The sequence below is a fragment of the Anabrus simplex genome, chromosome 1 (genome assembly GCF_040414725.1).
Source record: "Anabrus simplex isolate iqAnaSimp1 chromosome 1, ASM4041472v1, whole genome shotgun sequence".
NCBI lineage: Eukaryota > Metazoa > Arthropoda > Insecta > Orthoptera > Tettigoniidae > Anabrus > Anabrus simplex.
The window spans coordinates 1,096,320,619-1,096,347,348 of record NC_090265.1 but is presented as its reverse complement, the minus strand read 5'-3'; the positions used below and the strand labels follow the sequence as shown (position 1 = coordinate 1,096,347,348).

Sequence of the window (26,730 nt, the reverse complement as noted above, 5' to 3'; positions counted from 1 at the left end):
GGCAAAAAGCTGCATTATCATGTCTATTAATACAGGCCATGAAAACATCATTTTAAATATCATTATATTATTTAAGTACAGCATATGCTTAAATACTGTACAGTTGGGCTGAGTAGCTTCGACAATACAGTGGTGGCCTTCTGAGCTCAAGTTGATGGGTTCAAACTGGTGCTCAAATACATTAGCTTCAACTGAGTAGATTTGCCGGGACGTAAAAGAACTCCTGCCCGGAAAATTATGGCACCTCGACATCTCCAGTAAATAATAAAACTAGTCAGTGAGACATAAAAACAATAGCTTATTAAAAAATTAAAACCGTACTTTTAATTCTAGCCTTTGTCCTTTATCTTGTTACCTTACAATTGCATTTATTGAATAAAAACATTTGGAGGAGAGTAATATATTACATTCGGACATAGCCATGTAGTCACTCTGCAGTTGTTGTATCATCTGCCCTGAACTTTCATGTTGCATTCTATATGTTCTGATGGCTTTTCCATAACTGTCATAAATGGTAAAGACTGGTGGGTAAATAGCTGGCTGTAGTGGAAGGGGGAATCTGTCATTGTCAATACGGCATGGGAAGATCTTAAACAATTCACATAAATAAAAAGACAGGATGGTTCTGGTAGTTCTATCAGGAAAAGGAAGAGTAAGAAACCCACCTACCATGTTGCACAGATTACTTGTCCTCTGTTTACATGTTATACTACAGCATATCTACAATAAGTTATTTAGACAATAATTTTATTTTTCAAAATGAAATTTACCTTGAGGGCAGATTTAAGTACAACAACATCTCCAGGACTCTGGACCCAGGGCTCTCCATCAACCTGAACAGGAATGTCTGAGTTGAGGTGAATTTTGATGTGGCCACCCTGCAACAACGCAACCAGTAATATGAATGCAAGGAAATAAACAGAACCAGTAAAACAGTTTTACTATACAAGTTTTGAAATCTTGGTTATCAATTTCGTATTTTAGGTTATATCCCAATTTCCACCTTCTCACCCCATCTCACTCATCAAAAAGACCATTTTGAAAATGATATGAGCTCCTTCCACTAGGTTTTATCATTTTGATGGTCTTCTCCAAAACTAACATACTAGTCAACATGCAAATTCTACGAGCCTCAGAAATGTGATACGAACATAGGAGATTAACAACAAGATGAAATGAATACATTTATGATGGTACAGAAGTAACAGTGAATATACAACAAGCAGAGGGGCTGAACAGTCCATAATAAAATAAATGTATATATTTGGTCAAGGATGAGAGAGCAAAACCACAAATCCCTAGCTAAAAGGGAGGAATAATTTGAAATACATTTTGTACATCAAATTTGTTGTACCAGGAAGATAAAGATAAACCATCAAAAATATAACACAAACACATAATCTCACCTTATTACATGACCTTATAAACCACTACCTCGCTTTGTTAGATGGAAAGAAAAATATTTTCTAATTCCATAATCTCTTAAATTTATTTTTTGATTAACACAGATATAATTGATTTTAATATATCATTTTGACCTCTTAGGACCATGGTTAAAACTTATCAGCCCCTCTGGATTTCCAGTACTCCTTTATCTTTATGGCGAATGCAGTTCTTCACTCTTTGGGTCACTTTTTACCAGTTTATCTTCTCACTCTTTCTGGAATATCATTTAACTCGTGAACTTGAACTGGTGTCTTAGAGATACCAACAAGATCCTCCTCCACTTCATTTGCCCATGGAGGGATAAATTTTCAAGTGATCAGAACATCATGAATTCTTTGAGATATTCTGGTGTTAGGCATTCGAGACAGATGACCATAAAATGTAAGACGGCACTTTTCTCATAACAAATGAGAGCTCTTCACGTTTAGAGTAATACAACCCTGCCTTTGACTGCAGGTATTATTATTATTGTTGTTATGGCAGCTGGCATCCAGGGAGGCCTATTGTAGGCGACCTGCGTATCTGTGAGGATGAATTCATCAAACTCAGGACCCCTTGGACAAGAGGAAGGCCAGTATGCTTAACGATTTAGCCATAGGGCCAGAGATTATTATTATTATTATTATTATTATTATTATTATTATTATTATTATTATTATTATTATTATTATTATTATTATTATTGCTCAGATTTTTAGGTAAATACATATTTTTATGTAAATACATATTTTAAACATTTTTCTATAATTACATACATTCCTTTTTTTTTCAGTTATTAGCACATAATATTTACATTTTCTTTTTATCAATATGCTATATCCTTCAGTTTATTGTATTTCTGTTTTGCGTTACTTAAATGGGGAAGAACCTGTGAGCTATCGAATCTATATACTGTATATAAAATAAGAGTTTTATCTGTACATTGTTCAGAATTTTAAAAAATGGTATTTCTGTATCAGCCGTATCCACACTAACAAGGAAATGCACTTTTTAATTTTCCTTAATTTCTGTCACTGTCCATCTATCTGTCTGAATGTATGTACACGCACACAAGAAAATGGCTGAAGAGAATTTAATGAAAATCGGTATGCTAAGTCGCCACAATCTAGGCCATAAATAATTTTATTCACGCTGAGTGAAATGGTACTTTAGGGCAAGGCCTAAAATTTAATTTTCAAATATTTACGTTATAGTGCTCGTATTAATAAATACTACATAACTAAAGTTATATGTATTAAATTTCCGATCATTTATACATTTTTACCATACCGGCTATGATCACAGAGATATTCATGAATTTGGAATTTTGTTACTAAGTTCGTATCAGCGCCGAGTCATGAGAAAATGGGTAAAAGAAAATTGAATGAAAATTGGTATGTAAAGTTGGAGAATAAGGAACTACAGTCTACACTATAAATAATTTTGTAAGATGCCCTAATATCACAGAGTCGAAAGAAAACTAGATGTGAAGGCCTACAATGTAGAAAGCTCATAAAATTGATCAACAATAACATTACATTGACCATTGTTTGTTGTGACGTGCTTTGTGTCTTCTGTTGCCACTCATCTCTGATAGATAGGAATACTGCGGTGTACCAAATGTTTTTTGTTTTTTAAATTTGCTTTACGTCGCACGGACACAGATAGGTCTTATGGCGGTGATGATATAGGAAAAGGCTAGGAGTGTGAAGAAAGTGGCCTTGGCCTTAATTAAGGTACAGCCCCAGCATTTGCCTGGTGTGAAAATATGAAACCACGGAATACCATCTTCAGGGCTGCCAACAGTGGGGTTTGAATCCCCTATCTCCCGGATGCAAACTCACATCTGCGCGCCCCTAACCACATGGCCAACTTGCCCGGTCGTACTGAGTGCAACAGCCTGGCTGAATATTGGCGGGAAGTAGCTGGGGAGTTAGATAACTTTCTTCTTTAGCATGCCATTCCTCTGGTTCATAATTTTTCTGTTACTACTGGTACGGAACACACTGGTTCATCATAGCATTCCAGCTATTCAATCCCTACTCTGAGGCACTGATTGGAATGAGCAGTGTGCATATTTAAAGGAATATGGCAGAGGAGTGTTCACGGCTGTCTGCGGCCTGGTCATTCCAGCTCTGGAACTTTGGACAGTTAGATCAGCACCGTAGTACTGATAAAGATTGTTGATTTCCATAGGGAACCTGAAATATTTGTCCAGAATGAGCAAATTTATAATACCAATATAAATGGTCCACCATTGGACATTATAAATTTTCCAGTTTTGGTACCGTAGTACTGTTTGTTAAAGGTGAGATAATGTGCGATTTTTCATTTGATTGAGTATTTTATATAATAACATTGCTTTTATTTGCTACATTCCTACTGATGTTTCTGTAATGACCTATGTTGACTTCAGTTAGGAAAACCACAAAGTCAGCCTTTCTGAGAATCCCGTAGCGAACCACGGGCACATCAGCTAGTCTTAATATAAACATGTGCTGCCCTAAATACAGAGAGTATGTTATTCTTTTTCTGCATATCAGCTTGCACCTGTGCGTTTTGTATCTTATCGGTCGCACTCACCGTAGAAGCCAGGGATTTCCTTGTCTGTAGCCGTACTGCACCACGTGTCTGATCTTCCTCCTAATTGCAGGAGACCAGATCAGTATTACTAACATGAAGTTCATTTCTGGTGCTGTGCAGTGCAAGGCAATACTAGAATGCCTAAAGTAAAAGCAACAACAACTTAATGTCTGCAGCAATATGACGCAGAATTTAAGGATAATTTTAGTTCAGATGGACGCGTCCTGTTCTGCCAACCATGTGGGAACACAATAAATGCTGAACAGCAATCTCAAGTTACACAACACCTGGAGGGCAAGAAACATATCACTGCAGTTTCGTGCCTGATGAAGAAACAACCTCTAATTAGTGATGCAGTTCCAGGTTCTTCTGCAGGACCTGATACATTTTCAGTTTATTGTAAAGACTTATGTAGGGCATTTCTGTCAGCCAAAATGCCTCTTTCTAAGGTAAATAATCCAGTGTTAAGGAGGTTTCTCTCAAAATATTCAAATCTTGACACTCCCGAAGAGTCAACGTTCAGAAAAAAAAGTAACTTCCAAAGTGTTACCAACAAACTCAACAATGAACTCATTCAGTGTGTGAAAATCAGAAAATCTGGGTTATAGGTCTTTTCTGCTCTGATGGTGGGCAGCCTACATGCTGTCAGGGGAAGCGGGGTGCATGGGGCCAACCAATCCAGCATTTCGTGGGAGGCCATTAAGAGACAGAGGCCACTATTACAACGTTGCCAGGAGCGCCCGAGCGCATTTCTTTTTTTTTTTGTTGAAACCCACATAACTTTGAAATACAGAGCTTCGTATGTTATAGTTCGAGTATGGCCTGTGGATGAGTTCTATTATTTTTATTTATTTATTTATTTTATTTATTTTATTATTTATTTTTTATATATTTTAAATATTTTATTATATCATCAATCTAGTATGATACGAGTTAATTAATAATGCATATAAAAAGTGCATTGACAACAGACCGAAAAATAATTCGTTCAAAAGTACAGAGTTACACAACATACTTGTTCAGTGTCGGGTATTCACTCTTTACTTAATAACTAAGGAGAGTTCTTCTTATTACATCTTTATGGAATCCGTCGACTGCCTCTGTTATACAGTTCCTTTTGATTCATTGCGCAGTGATTGAAATGAGATGGAACCAGATGACTGGGTACTGTCTTTACCTTTCTTTACTATACGCTGAATGGTTCGTGTACTAACTTGACAAGTGATTCGAAGAAATATTTTCTGCTGCCAAGCCAAGAAATGACTAATGTGAACCATGTGATGGCTGCAAGATTATTTAATGAAGCAAAACAAATTTTGTGGCCAGGTGGTGTGAAGTTTGACAATGTTTTACTGTTATTGGCAGATGCATATATGAAGAAGGCAGCAGCAGGTCTTGCTGTTAGTTCCATGTTACATGCATTGCACATGGTTTACACAGACTATGTGAAGAAATTAGAGCAGTATATCCTAATGTGGATAAATTGATTTCTAACGGAAAAAAATGTTAATTAAGTTGACGAGAAGAATTCATGTATTCAAGATTGAAAATCCCAATGTACAGTACTACCACCATTCAACCCAATAATAACGCGGTGGAGAACGTGGCTCGCCGCAGTCCAGTATTATGCAGAAAATTTTGATGGTTTTTGCCTCAGTAAATTAATGTACTGGACAAAGATGATACAACTTCAATTGGAATCCTTCAGGAAATTGTCTTGTCAAGATGGTGGCATGCATGCCAGTGGTTACAAGTGTTCTCCATGCATTAATTATAGTTTTATTGGTAAAATGTATCGTGATGTCGTGACATACTCAAAAAGTGTAACAGTGCATTTGGATAATTCTTATGGTGATTTGAAGAAGATTCATCTATTGGAAAAACTCTTGATAAGTGAGAAATGTCCTCTTAAGTGCCTCACTTGTGTGGCAGTGAAAGCCTCGGGCTGCTGGTAGTAGGGCGGCCACGTCGTGATGGGGAGGGCAGAGTTGTCCATTATGGTGCTTAACTCTCACATTAATTGGAGACATTGAGTTGAACCCCAGACCTCAGCAGTGCACAATATGTGAAAGCAGCGGATGTCTTATTCAACTTTTTGTGAACTGGAACAGTTGTTCGTCAATTAGTCACAAGACATGTGCAAAAATTTCAACTTCTGAATACATGAAATTAAAGAAGGGGTAGAAGAAGGTGGACTTGTTGGCAATGTGAAATACCACCACTCACGAACTCTCTTTTCCAATACCAGTGACTCTGTAAATAGTTACAACTGTAAATATGTTAATAATAATCTAACTCTCTTTTCATTTAATGCTCACAGCATTTTGTGTCCAGGTAGAAAATAATATATTCTTGCTTTGCTCTCATGCTTAAATCCCACTGTAGAGTGTATCTGTGCAACATGGCTTTCAGAGACAATTCATGACTTAAAAGTGCTACTCGATTCTTTTATCCTGTTCCGTAAGAACCGGATCCTAACTACAGGAGGCGGAGTTCTTATTGCTGCAAAACCAACAAGACGTCTCAAGTTGAAGATTACCACTGAAGCTGTGTGGGTAGAAATTATGTGTGATAGTAATAAATTCCTCATCGGATCAGTTTATTGTGCTCCGAAGTCCTTGCAAACAATGAGCGATATACCTTGCTGTCCTCTCTGGATCGTGTGCAACAAGTATAGCATAATTATGATGCAATTTATATTGCTGGTGACTTCAATCCTGAAATTAATTGGTTTAGAAATGCCGCTCCAGTGCCAAACAATCCTCCTGCCAATAGTTTTCTCTCCACCTTCTACGTCATCAGTTAGTGTTTGAAGCTACTCATTCCATTCTAGACCTGTTCCTTACTAGCTCCCCATCATCCGTCCAGTCCCTGGACGTAATACCTGGATTTTGTGATTACCAAGTTAAAACTTTGACCTACAGAAAACTCTCCCCAAAACTCCACTCCAGAACAATGTATAATTTTTCTCGCACTAACTGGAATGATCTTTTCCTCTCTTCTACCAAAAAATCTTCCTGTTCCCCTCGTGTCCTTTTCCGGCAATATAAATATCAATGAGATGCAAAACTGGAAAAAAGTATTTCTTGAATGCGTTGATCAAGCGGTGCCAAAAGTTTCCATCTCTAATAAGTGAAAAACGCCATAGATCACTAAAGAGATAGCATCGGATATCTGAAAGAGAAATAATTTATATAAGAAATGGATGGAAAATCCAAGTAACAGTAGGTGGGAGAAGTTAGGAACAAAATCAAATCATTAATCCATGATGCCTACAGTTCATATATCCATAGCCTTAAGTTTCAATACTAAAGAGCTATGGGCTTTCATCACAAACAAAAGCAGCAACAGTACTCCATCCATCTTCAAGTACAATGGACAATGTATGCCCTTTTTTAACTTTTTTATGATGGTCAGGTCTTGTTCTATGTTGGTAAATTTATGACCTGTGGCAGTCATGTGTGATCCCATTGCTGAGAATCTTCTATGTTTTTCAGCATTCACATGTTCCAAATATCTAACTTTAAAATTGCGGCCAGATTGTCCTATGGAACATGTGAATGCTGAAAAACATAGAAGATTCTCAGCAATGGGATCACACATGACTGCCACGGGTCATAAATTTACCAACATAGAACAAGACCTGACCATCATAAAAAAGTTAAAAAAGGGCAGCTTAATGAACACATATGAAGACCTGTACATTCATCTAGACCAACTTGTAAAGAAAAATGATAACCTTAATGAGGCTGTAGAATATAAGAATCCATTATATTATCAAATTCTAGTATATTTGAAAATGCTTGAGAAGGATCAAGAAAAAAGAATTGGAATTTCTCCACCTACAGATAGCCCTACAACTTATTCCTCCTCAGTTGAAGCTATAGGTGACAGCAAGGAAGTTCTTGACACACCTATATCCCCCGCTCCTCCACCTCCTCAGGTGCAAGAGCAAGGAAGAACGCATCATCAATATTACACCCGGCTCAAAACTGTGAAAGAATGACAGGAGTTACTGTTCCAAAGGAAAGCAGGCTTAATAAGATTTGACAACTAGGAATTAGTTATATTTTCATCTACATTAATAATAAGAGCCGCACTGTGATATCAGGATTTCTTCATTTCGATAATTACTTATAAATTGTATAATTTTTAATTTATAAATTGATCTTTTTTCATGAATTATTAAGAAAGAATATTTATTAGGACAATTTCTCTATGGAATATTGTACAAGTGTTTCCTTGACGACTGATTTCTATTGTAGAAATAATTTATATATTTTCTCTTGAGTTATTTGTTTGTTTTAATCTTGTCAATCTTATGTTAATTTTAAGGACACTTCCTCTAAAGCATTACTTTGTCAATTTTATATATTTTTCATCTAAACAGTGTTATGTGGCTGAAGATGTTGATAATATACGAAACATGTACCACTTTTGACCATTAAAAATTGCCTTAAGCAATCATTGTATCGACTAGGTGGAAAATAAATAAATACTTAATTGTGAATCTAGAGTGGGATGTGTCAGACCCTACCCACTGACGCTGGGTGTATGCAGGTGAACTTATCAGAAGCCTATTTAAGAGGCACAGTCTGATAACTGCATACGGGAGATAAAACTCCACAATGGAATTAATGCCCGCCTAGCAGTTCCAAATGCAGCAAGTCTTCAAAGAAGCAAATGGCCCAGATAACATGCCGGCAAGAATTCTCCATCGCTATGCAGATGCACTGGCACCTTCTCTTTATGCAATATTTAACATTTCAATGAACAGTGGGACTGTGCCTGATGAATGGAAGAAAGCGAACGTCATTCCCGTGTTTAAAGACAGTGACAGGAAAAATGTAGACAACTATTACCTGGTCTCTATTACATCTGGTTTATGTAATTGCATGGAAGCCTAATTGGTAAACATGTGCCAGATTTTCTGAATGAGAGAAACATGATGGAAACATGGAGAAACATGGATTCCTCACTGGAAAATCCTCTACTACACTTTTAACAACAGTAATATCTCTAGTCTAATATCTCCCAAGTAGACTGCATAACTCTTGACTGAAGTAAGGCCTATGATCAGGTGCCTCATAAACGACTGTTGTTAAAACCTAACAAATATGGCATTAAAAGCAAACTGCTGGCATGGTTTTGATCATTCCTGGTAGGTCGAACGCAATGTGTTGTATTCAGTGGTCCCAGGTCAGACCAATCTTTAGTCGCCTTGGGTGTGATTCAGGGTAATGTGATAGGGCCGCTTCTGTACACGATTTTTACTTTACAAAGGTAAATTTTTTTTTACACTGGATCTAGCAGGTTGAATATCATTTACTATCGCACAGTATGCTGATGATACCATCATTTACAGAGCCATTTGCGATGAGAACAATGTAAATAGGTTACAGTCAGATCTTGATAATGTGGCTCTGTGGTGCAAAATAAACAGAATGTCGATAAATGTACAGAAGTGTAAATATATCCACCTAAAATGTTCACTGTCAACTGATGCACATATGCGTCAAGCTCTTCCTGTGCTACATGCCATCGACGTGCACATGTGTCATCGTATATGATCAGGTTTTGATCGTCTCTACTGATCTGCACAGATTTATGGTGAACATGTTTTATTAGCTACATTTGAAAGTATTACACTAAGAAAATAGCATGAATGAAAATAATTTCAAGGTTAGGATATAATGTTTTGATATCTAATCCCCGCTCTTTGATTTTATAATTACATCAAGAAATCACCATTCATAAAAAAATGTTATATGAATTCTTTAACATTTTGTACAGTTATATTAACAATCCGCTATTGTTCTCAACAAAATCTTCCACATCTGTGTCATAGTCTGGCATTTCACTGTTTAAAGTTTGCTGCTGCTCAAACAGTGTCTTGTAGAATGTGAGGTCATCTTTCCTTATCCACTCTTTCCCGTAATGTTTGGTCAGCAATGTGTTCAGGTCGTTGAGCTTTTCTTTCTTAAGAGGAACCCTTTCCTCCACTGATACTGCCACAATAGCAGAAAAGGGTTTCCCATGCTTCAATATGCTTTTTGCTTCACCACATATAGTTTACTTCACCTCTTATCACACAGTTGCCTGATTTTGTTCGTGTAAGTATGATTCTCTTACAGTGTTCTAGGACATAACGAGCTTTGCTGCATAACACACTCTGGACATAACGACTTCTGCAGCAGTTCCAGTTATTTGTCACCTTTAAACGTATGGATTAAATGGACTTTGCTCATGTATTACATTACTGGATTGTTATTTTGACAAGCTGCACACAATGGCTGTGATACCTCATTTTGAGAAAAAATGGACATAACGGGTTTTGCAACTGGACGACTCAATCATGAAGACTTTGTTGAACTTCCTAACATACATGCCATGACTGTTCCAAAAAAGTCAAAAGTTTTCATTTAAATTTCACTATTGTTCTATCAACGAAAAGTTATCTTTTATTCTCATTTCAGTTTAATTTAATTGTTGTCTTTTTTCCTGGCTTTCTTTGCTTTTGATGTTTTAGGAGTATATAGACCTAGAAAGGGTGACACAGATGCTGATTCAGAATTATTTGATAAGCTATGTGGGAAATGATACAGAAAGGAACGTAATTGTAGCAGGTGATCTCAATTACCAAATGTCAGTTGGGAAGGTAATGCGAACAACAGGAAGCATGACCAACAAATGGCAAATAGGGTAATCTGGGAAGGACAGCTGAATCAGAAAGTCATGGAATAAAGTAGAGGGAAGAATATTCTGGATGTGGTGCTGGTAAAACCAGATAAGCTCTGTAGGCTGGTAAGACAGGCATGAGGGATTTTTAAAAAAGTAACTATGATCAGTGGAAAATGATAAATATAAATGTAAACAGACTGTGAGATGGGTTTAAAGCAATTGTTGAGGAATGCGAAAAAAAAATCTATGAACGTGGTAAGGAACAGTAAAGGCCTGCTATATTATAACAGACAAGTAAAGAGACTAAGAAGGAGGTGCAGGTTGGAAAGAATTAGAGTAAGAAATGGTTGTCAAAGTACGGAGAAATTGAAGGAACTTGCTAGGAAATTGAATCTAGCAAAGAAGTCAGCTAAGGATAACAAGATTGCAAGCATAATTGGCAGTCATACAAATTTTAGTGAAAAATGGAAGGGTATGAATAGGTACTTCAAGGTAGAAACAGGTTCCAAGAAGGACATTCCAGGAATCATTAATGAACAAGAGGAGTGTGTATGCAAGAATCTACAGAAGCCAGAAGTATTCAGTCAGCAGGATGTAAAGGTTGTTGATTACAAGGAAAATGTCCACATTGAAGAGGTGACTAATACTAACGAAGTATTGATATTTATCAACAATAACAAAGACATTTATAATTACAAAAGTTGAAAACTAGAAAAGCAGCGGAAATTGATAAGATTTGTGGGGATATACCAAAGACAATGGGTTGGGATACAGTACCATACCTGAAGTACTTATCTGATTACTATTTGCATGAAGGAACTATACCAAATGGATAGAGAGTTGTTATAGTAACCTCTGTGTATAAAGAAATGGGTGATAAACATAAAGCTGAAAATTACAGGCCAGTCAGTTTGACACGTATTACATGTAAGCTTTGGGAAAGCATTCTTTCTGATTATATTAAGACACATTCTTCAAAATTAATAACTAGTTCAATAGAAGCCAGTTCGGGTTTAAGAAAGCTTTTTCCACTGAAGTTCAACTTGTAGGATTTCAGCGAGATATAGCAGATATCCTAGATTCAGGAGGTCAAATGCACTGTCTCAATTGACCTATTCAAGGCATTTGATAGGGTAGATTATGGGATACTACTGGCAAAAATGAAGGCAATTGGACTAGACAATAGTGACTGAATGGGTGGCTATATTTTTAGACTAGCTGATGTACCCATGCTTCGCAACGGGATTCTCAGAAAGACTGACTTTGTGGTTTTCCTAACTGAAGTCAACATAGGTCATTACAGAAACGTCAGCAGGAATGTAGCGATTAAAAGCAATGCTATCATATGAAATACTCAATCAAATGAAAAAACGCACATTTGATCACTTTTAACGAACAGTGTCAATCTAATAGTCCAAAGTTCCAGAGCTGGAATGACCAGGCCGCAGACTGCCATGAACACTCCTCTGCCATTATTCCGTTAAATATGCACATTGCTCATTCCAATCAATCAATCAATCAATCAATCAATCAATCAATCAATCAATCAATCAATCAATCAATCAATCAATCAATCAATCAATCAATCAATCAATCAATCAATCAATCAATCAATCAATCAATCAATCAATCAATCAATCAATCAATCAGTCAATACTGATCTGCATTTAGGGCAGTCGCCCAGGTGGCAGATTCCCTATCTGTTGTTTTCCTAGCCTTTTCTTAAGCGATTGCAAAGAAATTGGAAATTTATTGAACAACTCCTTTGGTAAGTTATTCCAATCACTAATTCCCCTTCCTATAAACAAATATTTGCCCCAATTTGTCCTCTTGAATTCCAACTTTATCTTCATATTGTGATCTTCCCTACTTTTAAAGACACCAATCAAACTTATTCGTCTACTGATGTCATTCCGCTCCATCTCTCCACTGACAGCTCAGAACATACCACTTAGTCAAGCAGCTCGCCTCCTTTCTCCCAAGTCTTCCCAGCCCAAACTTTGTAACATTTTTTAACGCTACTCTTTTGTCGGAAATCACCCAAAACAAATCAAGCTGCTTTTCTTTGGATTTTTTCCAGTTCTTGAATCAAGTAATCCTGGTGAGGGTCCCATACACTGGAACCATACTCTAAGTGGGGTCTTACCAGAGACTCATATGCTCTCTCCTTTACATCCTTACTATACAACCCCTAAACACCCTCATAATCATGTGCAGAGATCTGTATCCTTTATCTGCAATCCCATTTATGTGGTTACCCCAATGAAGATCTTTCCTTATATTAACACCCAGATACTTACAATGATTCTCATAAGGAACTGTCACCCCATCAATGCAGTAATTAAAACTGAGAGGACTTTTCCTATTTGTGAAACTCACAACCTGACTTTTAACCCTGTTTATCATCATACCATAGCCTACTGTCCATCTCACAACATTTTGCAGTTGCTCACAATCTTGTAACTTATTTATTACTCTGTACAGAATAACATCATCTGCAAAAGGCCTTATCTCTGATTCCACTCTTTTTTACACATATCATTGATATATATATATGAGAAAACATAAAGGTTCAATAATACTGCCTAGAGGAATTCCCCTCTTAATTATTACAGGGACAGATAAAGCTTCGCCTACTCTGAGATGTATTTTCTAGAAACATAGCCACCCATTCAGTCACTCTTTTGTCAAGTCCAATTGTACTCATTTTTGCCAGTAGTCTCCCATGATCTACCCTATCCAATTCCTTAGATAGGTCAATTGCGATACAGTCCAGTTGACCTTCTGAATCCAGGATATCTGCTATATCTTGCTGGAATTCTACAAGTTGAGCTTCAGTGGAATTACCTTTCCTAAACCCAAACTACCTTCTATCAAACCAGTTATTACTTTCACAAACATGTCTAATATAATCAGAAAGAATGCTTTCCCAAAGCTTATATGCAATGCATGTCAAACTGACTGGCCTGCAATTTTCAGCTTTATCCCTATCACTCTTTCCTTTATACACAGGGGCTACTATAGCAACTCTCCATTCATTTGGTATAGCTCCTTGATGCAAACAATAATCAAATAAGTACTTCAGATATGGTACTACATCCCAACCCATTGTCTTTAGTACATCCCCTGAAACCTTATCAATTCCAGCTGCTTTTCCAGTTTTCAACTTTTGTAGCTTTCTGTGAATGTCAGAGTAGGGATTGAATAGCTTGAATGCTATGATAAACCAGTGTGTTACGTACCAGTAATATCAGAAAAATTTATGAACCAGGGGAATGGCATGCTGAAAAAGAAAGTTATCTAACTCCCCAGCTACTCCACATCAATATTCAGGCAGACTGTTACACTCTGTACAACTGGGCGAGTTGGCCGTGTGGCTACGGTTCCGCATCTGTGAGCTTGCGTCTGGGAGACAGTGGATTCGAACCTCACTGTCGTCAGTGCTGAAGACGGTATTCCGCGGTTTCCTACTTTCACACCAGTCAAATGCTGGGGCTATACCTTAATTAAGGCCAAAGCCGCTTTCCTATCCCATTGTCCCCATAAGACCTATCTGTGTTGGTGTGACGTAAATCAAATAAAAAATACTCGGTATGCAGCAATAATCCTATCTACCGGAGATGAGTGGCAACAGAAGACACAAAGCACATCACAACAAACAATGGTCAATGTAATGTTATTGTTTATCAATGTTGTGAGCTTTCTATATTGTAGGCCTTCACATTTAGTTTTCCTTCGATTCTGTGATTTGTAAAATATTTTATACCATAGACTGTAGTTCCTTATTCTCCGACTTAATATACCAATTTTCATTAAATTCTGTTTACCTATTTTCTCGTGACTCGGCGCTGATATATCTTTGTGATCACAGCTGGTATGGTAACAATGTATAAGACATGAATGATAGGAAATTTAATACTATATAACCTTAGTTATGTAGTATTTATCGATTACAGCTCTAATAAGAAATATTTGAGAATTAAATGTTAAGCCTTCCCCTAAACTACCATTTCACTTAGCGTGAATAAAATTATTTATGGCCTAGATTATAGCAACTTATTCAAGGAGTTTGCATACTGGTACCGATTTTCATTAAGGGCCACTAATAACACAAATATTTGAGAATTAAATTTTAGGCCTTCCCCTAAACTATCATTTTTCTCAGCGTGAATACAATTATTTATAGCGTAGATTGTAGCAACTTACTTCCCGACTTTGCATATCCATTTTCATTAAAATATGATCACTAATAACATAAATATTTCAGAATTAAATTTCAGGCCTTCCCTTAAACTACCATTTCATTCAGCATGAAAACAATTATTTATGGTCTAGATTGTAGCGGCTTATTCTCCGACTTTGCATGCCGGTTTTCATTAAATTCTCTTCAGCCGTTTTCTTGTGATGCGTGTGCATACAGACAGATAGACAGACATAAATTACGCAAAATTAAAAAGTGCATTTCCTTGCTACTGCGGACATGACCGATACAGAAATATCATCGTTTTAAAATTCTGAGCAAAGTACAGACAATATATATTTTATATTTGTAGATAACAGAACTCAGAGAATTAGAGTAGGTGAAGCATTATCTGATCCTGTAACCATTAAGAGGGGAATTCCTCAAGGTATTATTATTGGTTCTTTTATGTTTTCTTGTATATATACATGATATGAGTAAAGAACTGGTATCAGAGGTAAGGCTTTTTGCAGATGATGTTATACTGTATAGAGTAATAAATAAGTTACAAGATTGTGAGCAACTGATAAAGACCTTGGCAATGTTGTGAAATGGACAGCAAGCAATGGTATGATGATAAACGGGGTTAAAAGTCAGGTTGTGAGTTTCACTAATGGGAAAAGTCCTCTCAGTTTTAATTACCGCGTTGATGGGGTGGAAGTTCCATTTGTGGATTGTCATAAGTACCTAGGTGTTAATATAAGGAAAGATCTTCGTCGGCGTAATCACATTAACGTATCCACAAAGACGCACACGAGATGCTGTCAGTTGGTACAATTATTTTATTCATATCTATTTGTAAATTAAACACACACATAACCTTAATCACTGCTGTCACCAACAAAACACTCACATCACAAAACAACCATTTTAAAAACTTCACTTCAATATGAAGATTACAATCTTGAAACACAGTTGAAATAGTTGACTACCGACTGGCTACTTCGGCATGTCAGTTAACCATAACACGTGTTCACCAGTGAAACTCCTGCTAAACAATAACTCCCTGGCCAATAACTCACCAACCAGTAACTCTCTTGTCATCGTCAAGATCATCTCCTTATATATGTCCTGGCCAGGCACCCAGAAAATCTAGAGTGCCCAATACATAGAAATAGTGTACAGAATATTCTCAATCATTCTTGTCTACCTATTACCATTCAGGAAGTTACAGTGCATTTTATAATTATGGATTACAAACTATATATACAGTACAGGTGAGAATGAATTATATATAGGTTCTTACATTAATTGAACTCAAATAAATATTTATATACAGCACTGTTTCATAACATAACCTTACAATAATGCAATTGTATCTAATAATAATAATAATAATAATAATAATAATAATAATAATAATAATAATAATAATAATAATAGCAGCAGCAGCTCAATATTTGCATTAGTTACCTTTGGGTGACAGAATATTGTTTTCAAGATATCTGTTTATCACACTTGCATCAACATAAATGGTATTGTAAATAAAGGGTACAGACATCTGCACATTGTTATTGAGGGTATTTAGAGGTTGTAGTAAGGATGTCAAGGGGAGGGCATATAAGTCTCTGGTAAGACCACAACTAGAGTATGGTTCCAGTTTATGGGACCCTCACCAGGATTACTTGATTCAATAACTGGAAAAAATCCAAAGACAAAACAGTAGCGTTACAAAAATGTTGCAAAGTTTGGGTGGAAAAATTTGGAAGAAAGGAGATAAGGTGCTCGACTAAGTGGTACGTTACCAATATGGTTGGTCCGTTATTGGACATTATAAATTTTCCACCTAACTCATTTCTGGTTGCCTGCATTTTGCCCCAGTGTGCTAAGTTGGGATTATCAGTTGGTAGATAGCACACCTACCAAGTAGCTGAAGAAGAGAATTATGTTTTCTCGAAAACATGTATGATTAGATAATATGTTATAATCGTTTCTTGTGTAGTATAGATAAGGCAGACTCATATTAGCTCCTGATTTTCAGTGTAGTGAGATTTTCACTCTAAAAAGTGTTATCATCTGAGCTGTCATTGGAAATATGGTGTAGAATGAGATTAATATGCAAATATGCTTGAGTAGAACTTTTAAAATTAGGGAAGATCATAATATGAAGATAAAGTTGGAATTCAAGAGGGCATATCAGGGAAAATATTCATTACAGGATGAGGAGTAAAGGATTGGAATAATTTATCAAGGGAAATGTTTGATAAATTTCCAAGTTCTTGGAAAACATTTAAGACAAGCCTAGGCAAATAACTGATAGGGAATCTGCAACTTGGGTGACTCCCCTAAATGCAGGTCATTCATTCATTCATGATTGACTGATTGCCTGACTGACTGATAACATGTCTGAGGTACCGAGTGAAACTGTAACAAGCAAAACTTATTTTGAGCACTGTAGAACACTCATAGTTTACTTGTAAGGAAATGGAGCAGTGTGCGATTTGTTTCATTTCACAAGGTATAAACACAAACCTCCTCTGCGAACCATGTGACCTTGCCGTGGTGGGGAGGCTTGCGTGTCCCAATGAAGCAGATAGCCGAGCCGCAGGTGCAACCAAATCGGATTGGTATCTGTTGAGAGACCAGACTAACGAATGGTTCATCGAAAGGGGGGTAGCAGCCTTTCGGAAGTTGCAAGGGCAGCAGTCTAGATGATTGACTGATATGGCCTTGTAATAATACTCAACATGGCTTAGCTGTGTTGATACTGCTGCATGGCTGAAAGCAACGGGAAACTACAGCTGTAACTAACTCCCGAGGACATGCAGTTCTCTCTGTATGAATGATGTACTGATGATGGCTTCCTCCCGGGTAAAATATTCCGAAGGTAAACTAGTCCCCCATTCGGATCTCCGGGTGGGGACAACACGAGAGGGGGCGATTATCAGGAAGATGGATACTGACATTCTGCGAGTCGGAGCGTGGAATGTTAGAAGTTTGAATCGTTGTGGTAGATTAGAGAATCTGAAAAGGGAGATTGATAGACTAAAGTTAGATGTAGTTGGTGTAAGTGAAGTACGTTGGCAGGAAGAACAGGATTTTTGGTCAGGCGACTACCGAATTATCAACACAAAATCAAACAGAGGAAATGCAGGAGTTGGTTTGATAATGAATAAGAAAATAGCGCAGTGGGTAAGCTACTACGACCAGCAAAGTGAAAGAATTATTGTCGTCAATATAGACACCAAACCAATGCCCACCACAATAGTGCAGGTCTATATGCCTACTAGCTCAGCGGATGATGAGGAAATCGAAAGAACATATGAAGAGATAGAAGATTGAAAATAATATGTAAAAGGTGACGAGAATCTAATTGTGATGGGAGACTGGAATGCAGTGGTAGGCCAAGGAAGAGAAGGTAATACAGTAGGAGAATTCGGATTGGGACAAAGGAATGAAAGAGGAAGTCAGCTGGTTGAATTCTGCACTGATCATAATTTAGTCCTTGCCAATACTTGGTTCAAACACCACAAATGACGGCTTTATACGTGGACGAGACCTGGAGACACTCGAAGGTATCAAATAGACTTCATTTAGAGATTCAGAAACCAGGTGTTGGATTGCAAAACTTTCCAACGAGCAGACATGGACTCTGACCACAACTTGTTGGTTTTGAAAAGCCATCTGAAGCTGAAGAAATTGAAGAAAGGAAAGAAAGCAAAAAGATGGGATCTAGACAAATTGAAAGAAAAGAGTGTGAGGGATTGTTTCAAGGAACATGTTGCAAAAGGACTAAATGAAAAGGCTGAAGGAAACACAATAGAGGAAGAGGGGATAGTCATGAAAAATTAAGTCCGCAGAGCTGCTGAAGAAATGTTAGGAAGGAAGAAAAGATCTACTAAGAATCAGTGGATAACTCAGGAGATAATAGACCTGATTGATGAATGACAAAAATACAAGAATGCTAGAAATGAAGAGGGCAGAAAAGAATACAGGCGATTAAAGAATGAAGTGGATAGAAAGTGCAAGGTAGCTAAGGAAGAGTGGCTGAAGGAGAAGTGCAAGGATGTCGAAGGTTGTATGGTCCTGGGAAAGGTATATGCTGCATACAGGAAAATCAAGGAAACCTTTGGAGAAAGAAAATCTAGGTGTATGAATATTAAGAGCTCTGATGGAAAGCCATTTCTAGGGAAAGAAGACAAAGCAGAAAGATGGCAGGAACATATCCAACAGTTGTATCAAGGTGAAGATGTAAATTATTTGGTTCTGGAACAAAAAGAGGCCGTTGATGCTGATGAAATGGGAGACCCAATTTTGAGGTCAGAGTTTGACAGAGCTGTGAGCGACCTTAGTAGGAACAAGGCACCTGGAATTGATGACATTCCCTCTGAATAACTGACTGCCTTAGAAGAAACCAGCATGGCAAGGCTATTCCATTTAGTGTGTAAGATGTATGAGATAAGAGAAGTCCCATCCGATTTTCGGCAGAATGTTGTTATACCTATTCCCAAGAAAGCCGGTGCTGACAGGTGTGAAAACTATTGCACCATTAGTCATGCCTGAAAAATTTTAACACGTATTATTTACAGAAGAATGGAAAAACAATTTGAAGCTGAGTTGGGAGAAGATGAATTTGGCTTCAGAAGAAATGTAGGAACACGTGAAGCAATCCTAACTTTACGTCTGATCTTAGAGGATCGAATCAAGAAGGACAAGTCCACGTACATGGCATTCGTAGATCTAGAAAAGGCATTCGATAATGTTGATTGGACCAAGCTATTTAAGATTCTGAAGGTGATTGGGATCAGATACCGAGAACGAAGAATTATCTACAATCTGTATAAAAATCAGTCTGCAGTGATAAGAATCGAGGGCTTTGAAAAAGAAGCAGCAATCCAGAAAGGAGTGAGGTAAGGCTGCAGTTTGTCCCCCCCTCCTTTTCAATGTTTACATAGAACAGGCAGTAAAGGAAATCAAAGAGGAAAATGGAAAGGGAATCACAATCCAAGGAGAGGAAATCAAAACCTGAGATTTGCCGATGATATTTTATCTGAGACTGCAGAAGATCTCGAGAAGCTGCTGAATGGTATGGACGAAGTCTTGGATAAGGAGTACAAGATGAAAATAAATAAGTCCAAAACAAAAGTAATGGAGTGCAGTCGAACAAAGGCAGATGATGCAGGAAATATTAAATTAGGAAATGAAGTTTTAAAGGAAGTAGATGAATATTGTTACTTGGGTAGCAAAATAACTAACGATGGCAGAAGTAAGGAGGACATAAAATGCAGATTAGCACAAGCAAGGAAGAGCTTTCTTAAGAAAAGAAATTTGCTCACTTCAAGCATTGATATAGGAATTAGAAAGATGTTTTTGAAGACTTTCGTGTGGAGCGTGGCATTGTATGGAAGTGAAACATGGACGATAACTAGCTCAGAAAGAAAGAGAATAGAAGCTTTTGAAATGTGGTGTTATAGAAGAATGCTGAAGGTGAGAAGGATAGATCGAATCACAAATGAAGAGATACTGAATCGAATTGGCGAGAGGAGATTGATTTGGCTAAATTTGATGAGAAGAAATAGAATGATAGGACACATCTTAAGACACACCCAGGACTTGTTCAGTTGGTTTTTGAAGGAAGTGTAGGTGGTAACGGTAGGGGTAGACCAAGGTATGAATATGACAAGCAGATTAGAGGAGATGTAGGATGCAGTAGTTACGTAGAAATGAAAAGGCTAGCACAGGATAGGGTGTCATGGAGAGCTGCATCACACCAGTCTATGGACTGATGACTTAAACAACAACAACATAAACACAAAAGACTGTGATGTCTATTATTCTGGGCTGTGAGAGCATAAATCAGAACATTATTGTTAAACACAACATCCATGATTATACAACTACTATTGAGTCATATTAAGAGAGATAGGAACATAAAATGTAACACATAACAGAATAAACACGACATGTTAGTGTGGGAAAAGGGAGCTACAAACAAAAAACACACATCATAAAATGTGAATAACAGCATCATTTTATAATACAGGTAGGTAAGGGTTGTTCTGCCCGAAGACAGGTCCGAACCTCCGCAGAGGTGTTCCTGAGCCGGAGTTTACGTGCGGTAGGTTTTATAATACAGAAGCATTTTAAACTGTATTGAGTAGCAAATATCGCCAATTTATGTGCTTATTATGGATTTTCTTAAAATATTTATTTACTAAAAAAATTGGAGAAAACATGTGTTTTTATGTGAAATAAGATTCAGTTCCTATGCTTGGAAATATACAACTGGAACAATAAACTTTGTAAATTGTGTTAAAACACATGCAAGAAAAATATGTAGTTACATAAAAATCCGCTCCCTTATAGTGACACATGGCAATAGATGAGTGTGACCAGTGTAGTTTGAAACATTCCATTTATTGGTAAGAGCAGCACACGTGGAAAACATCTAGACAAGTTTGATACAGTATTCTGAATGTAAAACTGGCCAAACTGAGTGTGTTTAGTAAGGTACTGAGTGACAACTCTTTCTCTATAATCGTTGACTTTTAAGGTTGTTGCAACAAATTTTGAATAATATTAAGCATGCCACATTATAATGTGCATATTAATTAAAATTTTCCTTACAAACAGATCATTTCTACAAATTTTCTCCAATATTACTAAGCCAATGGATTAAATCTAAGCGTACACGCATATGTAAAACTGGCCTGATCAATATGATTTGATATGCCACTAGTTTGTTCCCTTCTATTACTTTACAACTACTATGCTGATAAAATTCGAGAGACCTACACAGTCTAAAAGTACTTTATGTAAGATCACAAATAATTGTCTTTAAAAAGAAAAAAGGTAAAAGGAGGGGAAAATTACCTGAGCAATTCGCATGGCAGAACGAAGGCCTGACTGTATCTGTCCCAGGTGTACCACTCCTGTAACCCCAACAACTTCCAACATTCCATCCCAATGATTAGGCTTTGTGAAGTGATCTTCCTTTTCTGGACCCCAGGGATTAGCTCCTGAGCCCCAACTGCAAATACAGTTCACAAACAGATGTCATAAACTCCTGCTATCATGTCTACAAACTGTACATGCATCATTAATCACAAATACTATATTTACGTCCATAACAGACACTTCCCTGTCTTTACAGTTTCAATTGGAAAAAGAATGTGACCAGTTGTGCAAAAAGAGACCTAAAGTAGGATATTTCAGTTTTGAGATTTTTTTGGTTCTGAAATTTGAATTAGATACTGAGTATTTAAAAAAGAACAGTTAATGCTTCTGTGCAATACTTCAGAAGATGTTAATTATTGACTGTTGACATTAAGAAAATTGTATTTTGAGAAAAATACAATTGTTTTCATTTATTTTCTTATTAATTATACAAAATTTTCATAACATTTAAAGTCAAAGAATGAAACTGCTGTGTAACTTAATTTACAAGTATTTTCGTTCTTTGAGGAAATTCCACCTTTACACTAATATTTATACTATACAGAATAACAAAGTTAATAGGACATGTTTCATCTCTTTAAGAGACATCCTCAGCCAAAAAAAAGGTAATTAAATTATAATTAATAATAATGATCAACAATATTAATGAATTTTATTTCATGTAATAATGTAATTTGTTAAGAAGATCCATAGGTAGCTTAAGAAGCCAAAACATAAAAATGCAGTTTTGACACCCTAGACACTTTGTTCATCTGTGCTGTAAAGTGCTACTCATGTTTTGTCGCCGGTGACAGTTCACCTTAATAACGTATCACCTTCATTACTGTACCGCTCAAGGAAAGTCAAAGCACTGCCTACTCGCAAATAGATGCCTACAATCCATGAAGTGGAGACACTCAACATCACCCAAGAAGGTGAAGTGCAAACAATCCAAACAAGATCAAGAAGAAACCACCCTAGAGAGAGTCATATAAAACATAAACACTTCAGGAGCTGTAGATAAAGCAGATGTTCTTATCTTCACAGATGGATCGAAAACGCAAAACCATGTTGGAGCAGGAATGGTATTTAAAGATAAAAATATCATGTTCTGTATTGAACTGTATCACAATTAAATTGAAGTAACAAATAACGTAGTTCAACCTATTCAATACAAGTAAATAAGAAATGTAGTGTTACATTCTTATTAAATTATATAAGCGGAAGCGGTACCGGTTTCGACCCCAATCTGGGCCATCATCAGCAGAATAAAATGCAAAAAGAATGCATTGGTAAATAAGAAATTAAAGGATAAGTCTTTCACAAAAACAGTTGAAGAAGCAATATAAGATAATGGGGATTGGCACTGTGCGATTTTAAATCGTCAAAACTAGAAGAAGTAGAAGGTCAGTCACTTATATGAAGTAAGGCACAATCTTCTGAATAGTAGCACAGCACACGCAAAGTTCAGCACTGTGTCTCAAAATGTTTACGAGAAGAGGTGAACAGTTAAGTGATCCAACCTGCATATACTATCAGGCGTGAAATCACAACACAATTTAATAAATATGAAATCCCCAAATTGTGTAGAAGTCGAAGACGAGTCGCTTGATTGAAGCAAATTGCTAGCTCCTGAAGATCAGCGCAACATACTCAATGTCCGGCACTGTGCTTTCAAATGCCGACAGAACTCGGTGAATACTTAATGATCCAGTCTGTAATTGTTTCGGATGTGAAAATGTATATATATAATATAATATAATATAATATAATATAATATAATATAATAATATATATAATATATATACTGTAATTTAATATAACTGAAGAATGTAACTGGGATCTTGTAGATTATATTAAATGATATTTTTATATATATATATATTTTCGCATCCGAAACAATTACAGACTGGATCATTAAGCTATTCACCGAGTTCCGTCGGCATTTGAAAGCACAGTGCCGGACACTGAGTATGTTGCGCTGATCTTCAGGAGCTAGCAATTTACTTCAATCAAGCGACTCGTCTTCGACTTCTACACAATTTGGGAACTTCATATTTATTAAACTGTGTTGTGACTTTGCGCCTGATAGTATATGCAGGTTGGATCACTTAACTGTTCACCTCTTCTCGTAAACATTTTGAGGCACAGTGCCGAACAGTGCACGTGTTGTGCTACTATTCAGAAGATTGGGCCTTACTTCATATAAGTGACTGACCTTCTACTTCTTCTAGTTTTTACGATTTAAAATCGCACAGTGCAAATCCCCATTATCTTATATTGCTTCTTCAACTGTTTTTGTGAAAGACTTATCCTTTAATTTCTTATTTACCTATGCATTCTTTTTGCATTTTATTCGGCTGATGATGGCCCAGATTGGGGTCGAAACCGGTACTGCTTCTGCTTATAATTAAATAGGAATGTAACACTACATTTCTTATTTACTTGTATTGAACAGGTTGAACTACGTTATTTGTTACTTCAATTTAATTGCAGGAATGGTAGTCGAGAAAAATTCGAAGGAAATCTTCATTGGTATAAAAAGGTTTGATATTAATTACTCGGTATTCCAAGCTGAACTATTGTGCATCATCATGGCTGTGGAATGGATAGAACTAAATAAAAACTGTGCTTCTAAACTTATGCTATTCATGTTGACTCAGAAGCTGCAATTTTTGCAGTAGCTAATAAGAAACAATACCCATCCTCTCGCCACTCAAACCAGAGACAAACTTATTACCCTCAACAAAATGAACAAGATTACTCTTCACTGGATTAAAGGACATGCAGGACTTCAGGGGAACGAGAGAGCTGACTATCTTGCCAAGATTGCTGCCAGCTACAAATCTACAATAGACTACAAATCACCACCTCTAATTCATGCCAAACAAGTATTAACTGAATACTATACAACAATTTGGAACTTCATATATACCAGTTTCGATACAAAATGATTCATTCCTAATATACCACACAGACTGTCATCACCTCTCTGGCCTAACTTTATAACCACCCAGTTTATTACAAATCATGGTCGCTTTAAATCCTATCTCCATAAAATGAACATAATGGATTCACCACTCTGCAGTTGCCCAGAAAAATCTCCACAGACTGCTCGACACCTGTTGACTGAATGCACCATATACTCAAGAGAACGACCAGCTGTGCTACGATCAACTCCCCTACCAACAATTGTGAAATACCACTGGAACACTGTCGAAGTAACAGAATTCCTCAAGAAAATCTTCCATTCATTTCAATAATTTATCTATATCTTGTTATCATAACTGTAAATATCCCGTGATATACCTGTAGGTGAAACATGGGTTATAAATATATTAGCTAAATAAAAAAAACTTTTAAAAAATCTTTCGCCTTGTTGTTCGTAGTTTACATGGATCATCTTCTGAAAGGTAGAAAGTGGCAGGGAAGGATTCAGTTAGGTGGAAATGTAGTAAGCAGTCTGGCCTATGCTGTCGACTTGGTCTTAATGGCAGATTGTGCTGAAAGCCTGCAGTTTAATATCTTGGAACTTCAAATTAGGTGTAGGTCAGCTCCTGGATGAAACTATCTTTACATCTGTTTTCAGACCAACTTTGCTTTATGGGAGTGACAGCTGGGTGGACTCAGGATATTTTATTCATAAGCTAGAGGTAACAGACAGGAAAGTAACGAGAATGATTGCTGGTACAAATAAATGGGAATAATGGCAAGATGGTACTCGGAATGAGGAGATAAAGGCTAAGTGAGGAATGAACTCGATGGATGAAGCTGTACGCATAAACCATCTTCAGTGGTGGGGTCATGTGAGGCGAATGGAGGAGGATAGGTTACCTAGGAGAATAACGGACTCTGTTGTGGAGGGTAAGAGAAGTAGAGGGAGGCCAAGACGATGATGGTTAGACTCAGTTTCTAACGTTTCAAAGATAAGAGGTATAAAAATAAACAAGGACACAGAGCTAGTTACAAATAGAGGATTGTGGCAACGTTTAGTAAATTCACAGACGTGTGCAGACTGAATGCTGAAAGGCATAACGGTCTATAATGATGATGTATGTATGCATGTTTTAAAAATATCTCAGAAACATACTGAACAATCATTACAGTATCATAAGGCTGAGACAAATATCTGCTATTAAAAACTATTTAGAATAGTACTGTATGTGTTTGTTCCACCTTGTCAATACACTTTTTATAACTGAAAATTATTTATTCACACAGGTTTCAGAAACATGGTACTTTCCCTCCATCAATGAAACTAGAATGAATAAATAATTTTCAATTATAAAAAGTGTACTGACAAGGTGGACCAAACACATACTATTTTAAATAGATTTTAATAGCTTTAGACAAGTAAGTTCAGGATGAAATCAAATACCTATTATGGTTAAGTTTATCAACAAATATCTGCTGTACAAATAATCAACAACACTACTGTATTTGTAAAATTGCCTCTAGGAAGTGTGGGCTGAAATTATGTTAAGCCAATGCACATGCACAGAAAATATAATTTCAATACCTGTTACCAATAATTTGGTGAGAATAGCATACATTTTCAATGTTTTACTTTTTAAGTTTTAAATCAAGTAAGTTGAAACATATGATCTTTGCAGGCCAAGGTAATTTATTAATGGGCTGTGGTGGTATTGATTTGTTCTTTGTTTTGGAAGGCAAAAATAAGCTAAATCAATTTTCTCCCAACTCCAGCTTCCTCATCGTCAGTAGTGACAGTTGTTTCAAAGGAAAAAAATAATGAGATTATCAGCCCCTATCCACGTTTCTTAATACTCGGTACATTACTCTCTTAGTACATCACTGTGGGCAAAATTCAATGATGAATGCAATTGGGTTTGTTAAAAATCATGTTACTGAACACACAAACCATCAACAAAGCACACAGACCAGATCAATACAATAAAATAATA

At 36.7% G+C, this 26,730-nt stretch overlaps 1 protein-coding gene across 6 annotated transcripts in view; it reads right to left on the bottom strand.

Moving 5' to 3' along the window:
* The window catches only part of LOC136858040 (diacylglycerol kinase theta), a 559,022-nt gene that overhangs the window by 29,877 nt on the left and 502,415 nt on the right, over window positions 1–26,730 (bottom strand). For all 6 annotated transcript variants that reach the window (XM_067137265.2, XM_067137270.2, XM_067137266.2 and 3 more), the window contains 2 exons: window positions 21,743–21,899; window positions 771–878 (listed from right to left, as the gene is read on the bottom strand). In XM_067137265.2, the coding sequence (XP_066993366.2) occupies window positions 771–878; window positions 21,743–21,899 (265 nt within the window). The remainder of the gene's footprint in view (window positions 1–770; window positions 879–21,742; window positions 21,900–26,730) is intronic.